The sequence below is a fragment of the Oculina patagonica genome, unplaced genomic scaffold, assembly GCF_052425735.1.
Source record: "Oculina patagonica isolate OP01 unplaced genomic scaffold, crgOcupat unplaced8, whole genome shotgun sequence".
NCBI classification, from domain to species: Eukaryota; Metazoa; Cnidaria; class Anthozoa; order Scleractinia; family Oculinidae; genus Oculina; species Oculina patagonica.
Window position 1 is genome coordinate 146,758 of NW_027558690.1, and position 15,743 is coordinate 162,500.

General features: G+C 38.7%; 1 protein-coding gene across 1 annotated transcript in view; it reads right to left on the minus strand.

The window, feature by feature from the left end:
- The window catches only part of LOC144641270 (uncharacterized), a 157,509-nt gene that overhangs the window by 141,122 nt on the left and 644 nt on the right, over window positions 1-15,743 (minus strand). Inside the window, exons 2-3 of the mRNA XM_078500301.1 lie at window positions 6,807-7,082; window positions 3,540-3,638 (exon numbers count right to left, since the gene is read on the minus strand). Coding sequence (XP_078356427.1) covers window positions 3,540-3,638; window positions 6,807-7,082 — 375 coding nt within the window. The remainder of the gene's footprint in view (window positions 1-3,539; window positions 3,639-6,806; window positions 7,083-15,743) is intronic.

The window sequence follows — 15,743 nt, forward strand, 5'->3', positions numbered from 1 at the left end:
TTCAGAAGAGTTTGATTGGATTCAGAATACTAGACAAATACAGGCAACAGCGCGATGTTTCGTTTTAATGGCGTCTAAAGTTCACCCGCTTGATCTGGCGACTTGCGAATTGCAACGAATCTGAGCGAACTGAACATTCATCTCGTATTCTCTGGCAATTTTGCAGTTGTTCTGAATGGTCTCTACCTCAGCAACAACTTTCAATCTGAAGGTTTAGTTGTTTGAAAACGAGAAGCTTTTGGCATGATGATCGATAACCACGTTATTTTTTATGCGTGATTGTTTAAGATGGGATTCTGAACAGGTGAATTTTTTGTCACGCGTATGTACCGTTCTAAATAAACTCATATTTTATCAGTGATTTCTTTTGTTGTTTATTTTCAATTACATACATGTAGTTGTGATTTAACAAATATTTTATATATAGTTTATTCGCTGAACGTGGATTGTTTTATAGTTTGAAGGAAAAATATTGGATCTCAACTTATGGCCGAGTGTTTTGGGTTTATTTTTTGTCAGAGTCTAACTGGTTCTGAAAACCGAAAGTGTAGGGCCTCGGCTTATAGCCGAGATCAGCTTATAGCCGAATAAATACGGTATTACTGGAGACTCCGTGACGTTAACTGTAAAGTGCAATTAATTTAATTAGTCTCTTGAGCGTGTTGCTCAATTCACCAATTCAGAAGTGGCGTTTGTGTTTATTCCTTTAAAACAATCTCGTTCAAACATTTAATGAACCGGTATAAGTATTAACTTTGCTGTTAAAAGCAACTAAGATCGATAGCAAAAACAGAATAAGAGCTTGCCATTCCGTGGCAATTTGATAACTCAATTAGTTCTTGTTTGTTGAATAAAATTTGCGTTGTGAATGAACCAAAATCTTTGTTGAACAGTTCTGACAGGAAACAAATACTCCAGGTGTACTGTGCTTTAAAGAACTTCCCCGAAGAGAGTGTTTTTTGATTTGATTCGTTTATTAGGGCCTGTTCGCACTACTCTCAAGTGCGAACGCGCCCACAAAAACCAAAAATTCGCAATTACAAAATTTTCAATTTTTTTGTAAATACCAAACCAAATTTTTTGTCCAAGTGCGAACAGGCCCTCACTTTCGATTACTTCGTTTATTACTTTTCGTTCAATGACTATTGAGCGTGTTAAATGGAGAAAATGGAGAAAAACAAAAGTATCGCTTTACGTTTGTTTAAAAAAAACAATGGTATCATGTTACAAAAGTGAGAAAAACAACAGTATCGTGTTACAGTGTTTGGCCAAACGCCAAAAGCATTCCTTAACAAACAAAAGTATCACGTTACGGTTGCTAAAAAGCTAGCAACAAAATAACCGCTTTAACATTTCGCGACATTTTGATAATTAAATTAGTTCTTGTTTTTCAATTAAATGATGAAAATTTACGTATCAGTTGAATAAAACAGTTCTGATGTATCAAAGTGCACGTAAAAATTATTTTGTTTGCATGAAAATTCTTTTTTGCAAAAAAGTGACTCCGTGGGCCGCCATACACAAATAGCTCAACCCATGACATAAACCATCCCAACAGGACAATCGCCCAGTTTCACCCCAAGCCACCCCATAAGTGAAAAAAAATAACTCCTGCACGCTTAGCGTGCCTACGGTTTAACCGAGGTTGAACGTTCTTAACATTTTCGAAGATTTGAGTCTGAAATGTTCTTAGAATGTTCTTATTTTTAAAAGTTTAAAAACAAAGTGGTATTGCAGTAATTCATTCCTAACCGATATCTACATATTCATGACACCAACGAGTGGTTACAAGTCAGCATTTGAATAAAGATTTTATTTATTAAGTACATATATTTGTCTCTCACAACAAACAGGAAAAAATAAAATTCGTTCAGCCTTGGGCACGTTCTTAGGATAGTCTTAATTTTTGGCCTTTTTTCAGCCTCGACGTTCTTATAAAAAGGTTCTTATAAAAAAAGAGTGTATTTCCATCTGCAATTATTTTTTTTTCTTATATCCTAATGCTGGCCAAATCAATTCCCACGATCCTAATCCGTGAAGCCAACAAATCTATTAAATCAGCATCCAGTGTTGTATCGAATTCCTGTTTAAACATTGAATAACTCGCTCTAAACATAGGCACGCTAAGCGTGCAGGAGTTATTTTTTCAATTTATGGGGTGGCTTGGGGTGAGACTGGGTGATTGTCCTGTTGGGATGGTTTATATCATGACTTGAGCTATCTGTGTATAGCGGCCCACGGAGTCACCTTTTTGCACAAAGTTTGCTTGCAAACAAAATATTTTTACGTGCACTTTGATACATCAGAACTGTTTAATTGAAAAACAAGTTAGAACTAGATCGTTTGTGCCATGATTTAGAATGCAAGTGTTAAATCTTAAAATTCACTCTGTCATTTAGTTTTCTTTTAAAAAACGCAGTTACATGTGTATGAAAGAATCTCAATCGGATACTTGTGTGCAGCGATGTGTTAAATTTAGGTTTACGCTATGGTTGGACCTGTTGATTTAATGCATCGCAAATTGCTTTCAATATTATCATTTTCCCTACTCACTCATGCAAAATAGTCAGTATCTCGAAGAGATCTTTGATTTTTTAGGTCCTTGATTCTAAATAGGGTGTCAGTTTTTCCTCTTTCGTCCCTTGCTCTCTTTCTTACTCAGTGCTGGTCTCGGGTAACGCCCACAAACATTGCTGTCTGAAGATGCTGCGTGAGGGTACGATTTGTAAACAGATATCGCATGACGACGGCGCTGGATCATCACGTACGCTTGCAAGCTCGCTTAGAAGATTGTTTTGCACGGTAGAAATGTTTAAGTGCAGACAAATTTGACTTCTCTGAGCCCTGTGCCATTAGTCATAGAATAGTATATTCGAGAATAGACTTTCTCAAAGTCCTTATTTGTGCAGTCAAATCAGTCAATAATTATTAAAGAGATTTTAGAACCAAGCCTAAAAGCGGAGCTTCCAGGTTATTCACTATGCCTTTAAAGTAAAACTGAATTTGCTGACCAAAGACACAGGCTCCCCAAGCTCACAATACGTGGTGTATGGGACAGCTTGTGTATATAGAGAATTGTATGGGAAAGTCACTGATCGTAAAAAAATGTGTAAATAACTACCTAATTTAAAATAAAGTTTTCCTACCTCAAATGTGTCGTCTTCTTGTCTCTTGTGCCAATTTTGAAGCCATTCTGGCCCCGTTTAGTGAAGTTATTTAGAAGGAGAGAATTAAATAGTTATTACACAACTTTTCTACGATCAGTGACTTTCCCATACAATTCTCTATATACACAAGCTGTCCCATACACCACGTATTTTGACCTTGGGGAGCCTGCTGGGGAGCCTGCTGGGGAGCCTGTGACCAAAGACGGGAAAAAATGGGATTTGAGCCAGCGATCCAATGGGTAAACCATTACTTGGTCAGCGTGAACTAAATAAGACGCAACCTCGATGAGTTCTAGTTCAGTATTTTTTTTTTCCAGCTCTAACGCCAGCACTTACTTTCACAGTGAAACTCCTAGTTAAACTATTACATACCTCGTTCAGGATATGTTTCTAAATTTTTCCGTTTCCGACTGCTTCCGCTGCTACTTGAATTGTCCTGATTATTGCTTGAAGCTCCTTTGTCACATGTACCTGCAGTAGCAACACGAATGTTTCCAGTCTCTTTTTCTTATAATTATGATAATAATAATAATAATAATAATAATAATAATAATGATGATGATGATGATGATGATGATGATGATGATGATGATGATGATGATGATGATGATGATAAGGATGATGATAAGGATGATGATGATGATGATGAAGATAATGATAACAATAATCAGGGGCACCCAACGGAATATTTCGTTAAAATATCTGTTCGGAAGACGATTTGAGATCTAGAATTTTCGGAACATTCATTGTAAATTTTTTTGCTTGCCTGCCTTTCCTAGGATTTTCGAATATCTAAAAAGAATGGTATAATTGTTCATTTTTAACGGATTTTTTACTCTAAAGAGGTCACCTAGAATTTTTGGGAGCCTTTCTCTGGCTGGAATTTTCGAAAAGGTAAGTTTTGATCCCTATAACTTTCGGATCACTAGACTTTCAGCTAGGAAATCCGAACAGATAAAAAATTTTTAGAGGATAAAAATATGCCTATATCTACTGTTTAAATACTAAAATACGTTCAACGGTGCTATCTTTAAGTGGTTTTGAACTATATTCTCGATGGCTGCCCCTGAATAATAATATATTTTTACTTATATTATGCCTTTTTCCATATAAATAATCAAAAGCGCATTACAATTAAAATTTACAAATAACAAATCAATTAAATATTTAAATTTATAAATTACAATTATAATTATAATTAACAATTATTCGCCGAAGGCGAAGTTATTATTGTTGAATAAGCCTGAGCCTGAGGCGAATAATTGTTTTAGTATAATTTTCAGAGGTGAATATCAAAAACTGCAAAATAACAATAGAAAACACGAAAACAACAAACAGTGAGAAGTGCTCGCTTGCATACGTGTAAACCACTCCCCTGGATGATATGCTCCCATGACATTTTGGGTATTATTTTAACTTCGGGTACACGTCCCACGCATTAATTTTGTTTACGCAAAAAATGCAAATTCGACGTCATTTTGATATGCATGAGATTGAGGCCATCTGCATGAGGTCGAGGTCACTTGTGGCAGTCCAAAAAGTCTGAAACGGTTATGGCATCGGGCGATCGATACCCGCGAGACTGAACCATAGAACCCGCGGGACTGACGTCGGACAAACGACGCGATTAGTATGCGTTCTCCTTCGTCGAACGCAATTATCAGAGGGTAGCAAAGGGTTTATGCGTGACACATGAATTGTGCAGATCGAGGACATGTGTATGTTGCGATAAGAGTTGTAGCGTTACACGAGCCAAACGCGGGCCCGAGTCAACCGCGAGTCACGAAATGAACAACTGTGTTTTACGCGGGTCATAAAATACTTTTCGGCGTTATCTTAAAAAAAAAAAAAAATTGGCGGAATCCGTGAAAAAACTCGGAAGCAATGGATTAACTTGTCTTCTACATCCTTCTATTTAAGCGAACTTTCCTTTTCGGGAATAAATATTTCGAGGGGCTGTGTTGATCGGCGATGCCCAAACGAGCTGCTGCAGTCGATAGTGAGTTTTAAGACGACTCCTAAACAATGAAGAGGTTTTTGGAGCCAGCAAGAACGGGATAAATTAAATAAACACAGCCTTAAAAAGCAGTAGTTATGCAGTCGAATAAGTCGGTGATGAAATCTATTTTTGAACACAACGAAATAAACAGCGCTGGATCAAGCAGGTATGAGACAATATACATGTATATTCATTTATTCATATTTGTTTTCCAACCAAAAAAAAAAAAAGCCTTGACTCGAGGTTGACTCGTGACTCGAGGTTGACTCGGGCTCGCGGTTGGCTCGTGTAACACTACAACTCTTGCGATAAAGAATGTAAAATTTATTGAATAACCTTGTGGTTCTTATTTTATTCTTATAAAGGGGGAAGGATGCCCGTGTGTATTCGTTTGTTACCCTTACATACTTCTGAAAGGAGATAGGCATTAAGTGTCCTGCCCAAGGGGGCCTTAAGGGGGTTTAATGGGAACTGGGATTTGGGAAAATTTTCACAGGGAAAATGAGACTTGGGTCACTGGGACTGGGATTTTGAAAATTTGGAATCCCAATAGGCTGGGAATTGGGATTTGGGCAAAATTGGATCTGGGAAAGTGGGATTTAAATTCCCCCCCCCCTCCCCCCCCTTCAGGACCACTTGTAACTTGCTATTTAATACTTGAACCCAGACTGCACAATGTGAAGTCCAGTGCACTAACCATTAATTACACAATGTAGAAAATATCCGGGGGAGACTCCCATATGCAAGGGACGCCTGGATGCTGGTCGGAAAATTTTTCATAAAACCCCCAACATAGACCCAGCTGGGAATGTCTCAAGCTTTTCTGACCCCTAAAAGATACAATTTTAAAAAAAAACATATTCAAGATGCTCGTTTTTGAATGAGCGTGAAGAAAATTTAATGGTCAAAAAATCTTTCATCCAAAAAAGTAAAACATATTCGAGATGCTGGTTTTTGAATACGTGCCTGGAAGAAAATTTAGTGGTCAACAATAAAAACGATAGAGGGTCTTGTCTCGGAACTATTGGTCTGATGGTTGCCCCTTGGAAATTTGATGTTCCTTAAACTAGCATATTAGCCCTCAAAGCTTCGCTAATATTTGTTCTAAGAACATCAAATTTCCGCAGGGCAACTATCAGCCGATAGTTCCTAGACAGATTAAGCACTCTACTGTTTAAATAGTGCATGCTGATAGCATGAGCAAATCGCTTCAGCGCCAGAATTTTTTCCATTTCCACTGGCAATATCGAAAAACAATCAATTCATGCTTTAAGTTGTGCACCATCGAGTTATGGTGCACTTGAGAAGTTTCGAGAGCACTCAAGAAGCTAGCGTTGCTCTCGGCTATCGGCTTAAGCAGTTATGCTTCTTTTGGGTGCCCCTAACATTCCCACGTGTACCATATATAACTCAATAGTGCACACTAAAACATGAACCAATTGTTAATTGACAATGTTTCTATTTCTTTATGTGCAATCCTAAACAAGACCTTAGCAGCTAAAAAATTGGTGTTCTGTCCTGAACACCCTAATAAAGTAAGACCTTAATTTAAAAACCTGATTTAAACCTCCAAGCGAGACAACGAGCATCCCGGTCCCTTTTATATAAAAGTCCGTTTCCCGGCAAGGAGACATAATTACCATGAATGTAACAAAAAAGTTCTGCCAGGTCTTGACGCTGTACACGTTTATGTTTTAATGCATCGCACAATGCCTGGTACGTCGCAGCAGAACCGTTTTCTTGTTTCCAATGCAATAACATTTGAAATCCCTTTTCAGACAGCTGGGCATGAGCTTCATGTATTTCTTGAAGCTTTGGATTATTGATGAGGAGCCGACGCCCAAGTTTTTTCCACTTTCCTTCAATTTTTTCACCCAAGTCTTCCAATTCGTCATTTGAAGGTGTGCCTTGTTTTACTACAAGGAGAAATAATATTATATAAAAGTTTATAGATAGCTGACAGTAGTGTTTCCCATTTTTCGGTGTATTCTGACCATCACAGCTACCCTACATTGTAGTAAGTCAAATGTACTAATGTTGTCTTCCAAGACTAAAAACTTTAAACTCAGGTGAACATTTCTTTTATATACATATAATTATGTATACATTTATAATACACAATCATATATTTCAATTTTGTAAAAGAAATCAGTAAGAGGGGGGGGGGGGGGGGAGGGGGGTGTTTGGTAATGGAACTACAATATGTACCGGTACATTTCTTTTTATAGTTATATACATTCCATGCCTACCTTTTTTAGCTTGTAAATTTTAACATAACATTGTAATTGTGCAATTTAAGATTATTAATTGTCAATTGCACAATATAAGTTAATTATTATTATTTATTATTATTATTAAACTTTATTTAGTAGTAGTAGTAGTAGTAGTAGCAGTAGCAGTAGCAGTAGCAGTAGCAGTGGTAGTGGTAGTGGTAGTGGTAGTGGTAGTGGTAGTGGTAGTGGTAGTGATGGTGGCGGTGGCGGTGGCGGTGGCGGTGGCGGTGGTAGTGGTAGTGGTGGTAGTGGTAGTGGTAGTAGTGGTAGTGGTAGTATTATAGGGGTGTAGAATGGTAAAATCCGAGACTCGCCGAGACCCTTGTTTAAAATCCGAGACCGAGACGCCGCGATTTAAAATTTTGAGTGCAAGACTTTTACAGCGCTGTGTAGCTCGATCTCTGTCTGTTCTATGTCTCGTACTAAAAATTATTTCTAGATAAAATTATTTGTCCAAGCGTAGATATTTCACGGTAGCGATCGCAATGTCGAGCAGTTTCTCATGATTTTCATTAATTTTCTGTTGTTTTGTGATAATCCATTCAGATTAAACTGTTGTTGCGAGATTCGAAAACTCAAATTGCAAAATTCAAGATTCCGAGAGCTTTACTTTTAGCGAGCACGAGATTCCAAGACGCGCTAGTTTGCGAGGCCGAGATTTTGAGACTCGCCTAAAATTTGCCGAGATTCATTATATTTCAAGGACCATTCTTTACCCCTTATTATATACATGGGTGTGTGCCACTGCATGCAGTCCCATTTTTGACCTTCTGGTCCTGTAATGGGGTTCCAAGTTTGGCCTTTGGTCTGAGATATATTAACTGAATGAGGAAAAGTCACTGATGTCCAATTTATATCTTGAATCTACTTATCTAAATCAGGTCATTTTGAAATGTGCAAAATAAGTAGCAGATTGTGAAGATTTTAAAAAATAGGAACATCTTCACTTCCAATGGGGGATGGAGAGTATATGCAATAATTATTTTAACAAGTCCAGGAGGGGTGGCAACTAGCTTTGAGCTTTTTTCAGTTGATATGAGATGGGGCTTAAGCATTTCTAAACTCCTCTGGAGCACCCCACCCCGCCTTTCTATAAGTACATATAGCCCCCACCTCCCAGTTCAGTGCCAGCTTAAATTCATGAAAAATGTGGCAGTCTCTGAATTCCTTTTGATAGAATTTAAATTGAATAGAAAAGGTACAAAATAATGTTGGTTTTGTCAATGTGTGGTTACAGAAAACATCCATACCCTCCTATCCTTGGAAACCCAGGGGCGGTTGGACAGGGCGAAACAAAGTAATTAAACCAAGCAGGAAAATTGGTGCAAACAATCAGGAACCCGGCCAGACCGGGGAAAGCCGGGGTCAAAGCCCGGCCTAAAAGCCAGGGTGAGCGCGGCCACAAGCCGGGCTTTGGCCGGGCTAGCCAAGGGATAAAAAATCCGGGGAAGCCGCGGCCACAGGGCAAGCCCGGCCTGGCCAGACCAGGGAAACCGGGGTCAGGATTTGGCCTGAAAGTGAAAGCCAGGCTTTAGCCAGACTGGCCAAATGCTTTAAACTCAGAAAATTAACTTTTTGCAAACACTCTCTGACTCAATTGTAACATATATTTTTTTTATTCGGTCAACACTTTTCGGATGTTTACACTTTCATTAAATTCCTTTGCGCGTTCATAACAATGTCTTAACACAGATATCTTGAATTGGCATATAAATTCAACACTTCAAAACTTGTGGCTAATGGTTTCTGACTCAGACATAAGGAAGAAACAGACTTAGCTGCTAGCTGTCTTCTGATGCATGAGATGAATGATAAAGTTCAGTTCTCTCTAGATTGTCCAGTTTAGAATTGAAGGTTTCCTCGTTGTTCTTTTAAGCCTGTAAAAAAAATTAAATGCATTCCCGATTAACCACTCGGTATTTTACTAACTGTGCACATGAACTTTTATGAACAGTTTACTGAGCTTGCAATTAGATCAGTGCCAACAAGAAATTTTGGATAACATTTCCCACAATCTACAACAGTCTTATCATTTGCAACCTACAAAACGGTTTGGAGATTATTTCAATTCCTGAGCGAAATTATAAGCAAGAATTCGTGTAACGGACGTCACACACACGGCATGTACTAAAACCCGAAACAACGAAACGAAACCACCGAAACGAAACGACCGAAACCGCCGAAACGAAACCACCGAAACGGCCGAAACGAAACAAAATTACCGAAACAAGCGCAACTTCAATATTTTCGTCGCTTACCGTACTATGCACTCATTAGCCTAGTATACACTCCGGTTAGCCTACCATTCGCTCCGGTTAGCCTACTATACACTCCTGTTAGCCTACTATACACTCCTGTTAGCCTACTACACACTCCGGTTAGCCTACTTTTCACTTAGGTTAGCCTGCTATGCACTCCGGTTAGCCTGTTTACGGTTAGCTCTCAATTATTGTAATTGGTTTTGTTTGTTTCGGTGATTTAGTTTCGTTTCGCTCGTTTCGGCCGTTTCGGTTGTTTCGGCGGTTTCGTTTCGCTCGTTTCGGTGGTTTCGCTTGTTTCGGTCGTTTCGTTTCGGTGGTTTCGTTTCGTTGTTTCGGGTTTTAGTACATGCCCACACACACGGCGGAAAGAATTTCAATAAACATACATCCAACGGCTAAAATGCAGTTCGCTCAAATAAAGGAATGTCAGTCGTTTCGCCTACAGTGAAGTCGATTCGCCTACACAAAAGTCGATTTGCCTACACTTTTTTTTCTCAAATTTGAAGACTTCATCTTTAGTAGAGCGTATTTCTTAAGGTTGCGATCGGGGATTTTTATATACTCGCTGGTCACGCGTAATGTTTGACTAGTGTGGACTAGGGGAAGACACAAGGCCTGGGACTGAGAAAGGATGTTCTCGCATCGCGCATAACTTAGCGGTGCTACCTACGAAAATAATTTTTTTCATTAAGACATGAAACAAATGTGTTACTCTGATTGCTTTAAAAGTCGCAAGAACATCTTTTCAAGAGACTGCATGGGTGAACTGGTTTTACAATAAAACTTACTACGTCTTCACACTTAAATAACTTTTTTATTTTAGTTCAGTGGCTCTTACTAGTTTTTGACAACAGTTCTAATCTTACTCTTTGTACTTAATTCAAACTAACTTTTGCTACAATTTCTTACGTGGCAAATGCTATTGATTGCTACTATTAAATAGATATTCCTAAGACCCTTATTGTTTCCTAATGGTTAAAAAATACAACTTTTAGTTCCGTAACTCTGGCTGACATAGTGCGCGATCCTAGGACTAAATTTAAGCGTTAAACAAATACTTTTGGTTTTTAATTGTTCTTAACCTAGCTTATTATTGACAAGATTTTTAAACTCTTTATTTAGGTATTCCTCTCTTCTATCTTTTGGAACATAGCAAGCTTTGTTGTAGGCGAATCGACTTTGGTGTAGGCGAAACAACTCAGGTTGTGTAGGCGAATCGACTTCACTGTAGGCGAATCGACCTGTAGGCGAAAATACTTGTAGGCGAAACTACCGGATTCCAAATAAAGTGTTATGCTTCTGTAAATGTCAAGCCTTCGGTTCCATGAAAGTCCAGCCGGTTTTATTGGAGAAATACAAGCTAAGTTGAACTCTTACTCACCAAAGCACTTTGTAAACGACTGCTCGACTGCCATGACGTTCCACCATAAACAAGGCCTTCGATCAGGTCCAAAAATCACAAGTTTTAGCACACTATTCGCCATTTACAAAGCAAAACCTGTTCTCTATAAATACTGTAAGCGAAATGGCTGACCTGTAACAATTTAGAATACAAAACATTTTCTCACGAGCGATCAACAGCACGAGATAAATTCAAAACAGAACGGGCGCCAAAAGTAACGATTCAGCGTGACAATAGTCACGTGGGAAGTCACATGGGATGATTTGCGTAACGTGATTGGTTTCTCAACAAAAGTCCGCTGGAGAGTTGAACTGCAGTCTCAATGGTAATGGCGGTGCAGTCACAGGAATCGATCGAAGCTTTCTGTTTGTTGTAATGTCATTCTTGTGAAGTATTCAAGGTTTACAAAGAAATAAATGGTGAGAATGGAACACACATCGAGTGGTCAGTTTATCCGCCAAGGTTTTCGAGAATTCGAAGGGTGGAAAGCCTAATACTTCATTTGCGACGCAGGCGATACTGATGAGAATGCAAAATGGACTCCGGGGTCTAAAATTTCTTATCTCAATCTCGGTAAGCAATGTTTTTGCTGTGAAATAATGCTCATTTTTTATTTTAAGTGTTTGAGGTTGGAATTTCCAAAAATTCAATGGCAGAAATCCAAGGCTTAAAAGTGGTATTCATTTGAATACACGAGTTGAGTATTTAATTTGAGAATAAGCTCCTATAGAAATCCCAAGAATTTCTTGGAACTCCAGAAAGCCAAAAATTTATTTCCCATTTTAAATGAGCATTTCATGCAGCATAACAGCCCATTCAGTCACAGAGACAAATAGAGATAACATTTTCTAGTTGATATTAGACTGGAAAATATATCCTGAATACATCCTAATGCTAAAACTACAGTTTTGATGTGACACTTAATCCTTGACTTTTAAAATTTTAATTGACCCCTGTTTTGTCTTTTCTGTGCTCCTCATGGCCAAGAGTAATAGGGCTTCTGACCACTGGTTTTCCATTAGGAAAGCCATTATAAAAAAATGGTCATGGAACTTTTAAAACTAGGAAAGCCAGGCTTTTGTGGCCAAGGGGCCGGGGCATGAAAGCCCAGCTTTGGCCAAGCTTACCACACTTTTCAAGGGCCGCGCTTTCCTGGCAAGTCCGGCATAAAGGGCATAAAACTTTCATAGCCAGGAAAGCCGGGCTTTAATGGCCAGGGAGGCCATGAAAGCCTGGCCTTGGCCATGGTTGCCACGCTTTCCCAGGCCACGCTTTCCTGGCAAGCGTGGCATAAAGGCCGGAAAGCCCAGTCTTGTAATCTTATATTATAAGATTACAAGAATGAGGGAAAGAGACCTTGGGCACTCTTACATGACCAGGTCCACAACCCATTCACATGCTTGTCTCTGATTGAGCACAAAAATATTTTTGTGTCCAACTGGAGTCCAGAATTATCAACCTACTTTTGTGACCTTATAGAAAGGTGCTGAACGGAAAACTCAGTTGCTCTACTGTTTGTATTACTTGTCGGGTTCGTGCTAGAGAATTTTTCTTGAGAAGAGTTTTGGTGACTCGGGGGCCCACTGTTAACAAATCTCTGCATCATTAGTCAGTGTGGTGGCTGCAGACACCACTTCTCATATTATAACTATTTTTCCCATTTTTAATTGCTGCTTTACCGCGTTAAAATTTCTATAACAACATGTACTGACTGAACAAAATATTTAGGAACAAATTTAGAATAAAAATCAGCTATATCAGAATGGAATGTACAGTGACTGCATATCACCATTTTGAAGTTTGATGTGCACGAAAGATTTACAGTCAAAATACTCAGCACTTGCCGCCTAGAATTCCAGAATATTTTTTGATTAACAGCGAACAGATTGCATTATTCGTTTCAAACATTCAAATTTAAATTATTTAAATATTGTAGAACATCCAACCGTGAACATGTGAATATGTCAAAAATTAACCAATCAAATTTGTTTATTTTTGACAGGTTCACGTGATCACGTTTTATGGTTGGAAGATCTACAATATTTAAATAAAATTAGAATGTTTGAAACCAATATGCAACGCAACGCATGGGCTGAGTAGTTTGACTGTAATTAATGAAGCTAGGTTGCGGACAACACACTTTGTAAAAATTGGCAAAGTTCTTCAAAGATGATCTAATCTTTATCAGTTGAAACCATTCTCGGCTATTTTCACCTTTTTGTTATTCCTTTGTTGTTTTTCTATGTTTAAAAAACTATTTTTTTGAGATGTTCATTATCAGAGAGGTCAAACTCTGATATGCCTATTTAAACCAGCAGAACAAATGTCGGAAAAAAATCAGATGCCCCGAGCAGGATTCAAACCCACGACACCCCGATCTCATGGACTTGCAAGCTTGGTGCTCTAACTACTGAGCTACCGAGGCAACCACAGTGGAGTGAGTGGAAATTATTAGCTACAAAGGAAACATCAATTACCAGACATTTGCTCCCGGCCTCTTGGACTTGGAATTACTTTACTGGGAGCAAATGTCTGGTAATTGATGTTTCCTTTGTAGCTAATATTCGAATTGGGAACATGAAAGAATGACTGTTTTTATACTAGGGATGTGTTATCTGTCTGGACGAGCTTACAGCAAACATTTTGAAGTTTATAAATTTCACCGATAAAATATATTAAAAGAAATTGAGGTTAAAAAGCTGTTAAAATAGTACCACTGAACGTTAACAATCTATTTGATCAACATCATTATCATCATCATCATTTTGTCACGTCACGCATACATTACCAGCTCCATTCTCGTTCCCAGAGCCTCCGTTTCTTTCGGTCACGTGGTCGGCGAAACGAAGGGCTCTGGTAACACTGACTACCGGATGTCGTAAAATCCACGACATCTGGTAGCGCATGCCCTCTGCATAAATGTTCGTCTGCGCCTGCTCAGTAAAAGAAAGGGGAAGGCTGGGGCTGACTGAGACGAGAAGAAAGCGAATTTTGAAAGCTGGTTTTGGCAATTCAACTTATTCAAGTCGTTGATATTTTAACTTACACAATTCGATTCGTTTGGAACTCATTGAATTGCATGGCTGATAGATGTGTTGATGTTGTTGTCTCGTCTCTACACGCAATATTATCTGAGGGCAGATAGAAAAGTTAGAATCCAGAGGAATTGGAGTTATAGTGTACATGGAGTCGTGGATATCATCAGCTGATAACATTCCGACGGTTGATGATACTGTGAAATTTATTTATGGCCATGCGGAGGTATTGTAGAAAATTCAGAACCAAAAAAGCCGCTGATCGACGAGGTATCATTCTATTGAGCAGCGGTAAGAAATATCACATTGAATTTCAAAGTCTTCATGTATTCATGAACTCCATTTAGTGTGTATATCTTGTATAAGCTAAGTTGATGGTGCAAATGTTTGCAATATTTTTAATGCAATAAAAAGTACAACCGACAACGAAGGTCTGCTTCGTGAATACGTTATTCCAACAAACTCCCAGTGTTATTCGGTCTTTTTCCGGTAACATTTTCAAACTTTCCGCTGCATCTTCAATTGTTTCGATGACCGGAAGTATAACCAAAATTGCGTAGAAGCGTTTCGTTTTTTTACCTAATTACGCATGCAGTTTTTATTAGCCAATCAAAAAATCATATTTTTTACCGTTACCAGGGCCACTACGTCATGTCATTTAAAAAAAATACGCGTGGCCCTGGGGAAGAGGATGTACCAGCTCCAAGATGGCGGCGTTCAGTTGTCGAGTTTTGGGAAAAATTTCGTAGGGTTATAGCGAACGTTGGAGGCTGAAATTTTGGTGAATAACATATCTTTGTGTAGACTTTTTAATGGCGTAAAGAAAATAAATGACCATTCTGGAGTGAACTCCTTTAACAATGATTTATCTATTGCTTCCGAGTTCGGCACGGAATTCACAGAAAAGTACAAAATTCATGACAGGGTGTTCAAAACACACTCTGAATTTATAAGTAACAGAAGGTTGTTCATTTCGTCGTGTCCTAGATCTTCACCTACTAATTCAACGACATATCTCGACGAACAGGCCATATTTTTTCAGATCCGCCATTCTTGCTTCATTCGGAAACCTCTTGGTGTTTTGTTTTTGACGTTGTAAAACTTGGGCATCAAACAAGCTGCTCATGAGTTCACCGCTGATCCCTCGCTCGGAGTGGTTTCAAATAGTCAAACCTGGAAAACTGATATTCTCCCGTTAAGGGTAATCATACCTTTGTTGTCCTTCAGTGGAATTATTTAGCAGAGGAGACTGTTTTTCCTACAATATTATTCTTATATTTTTTACCTACCAGAAAAAAGAAAAAAAACATTTTTGGCTTGACTCGAGGATGACTCGTGACTCGAGGTTGACTCAGACCCGCGGTTGGCTCGTGTAACGCTACAATTGGCTTGAAAAAAACGAAGAGTTTAAAACAATTGCGAAGAAAACGAAGACTGTGGGTTAACCCATAGAAAGGCTAAAAAGTCCACAAAACGATCAATAAAAGTCACTTAACCACTGGCAGATAATTGCCCCCATCCAACTCCCCCCCCACCCCCCCCCCCCAACACTTTGCTGCCTGCCCTTTCAAACTCTACAGTTATTTCAGGCTGCCAGACTCCTAAT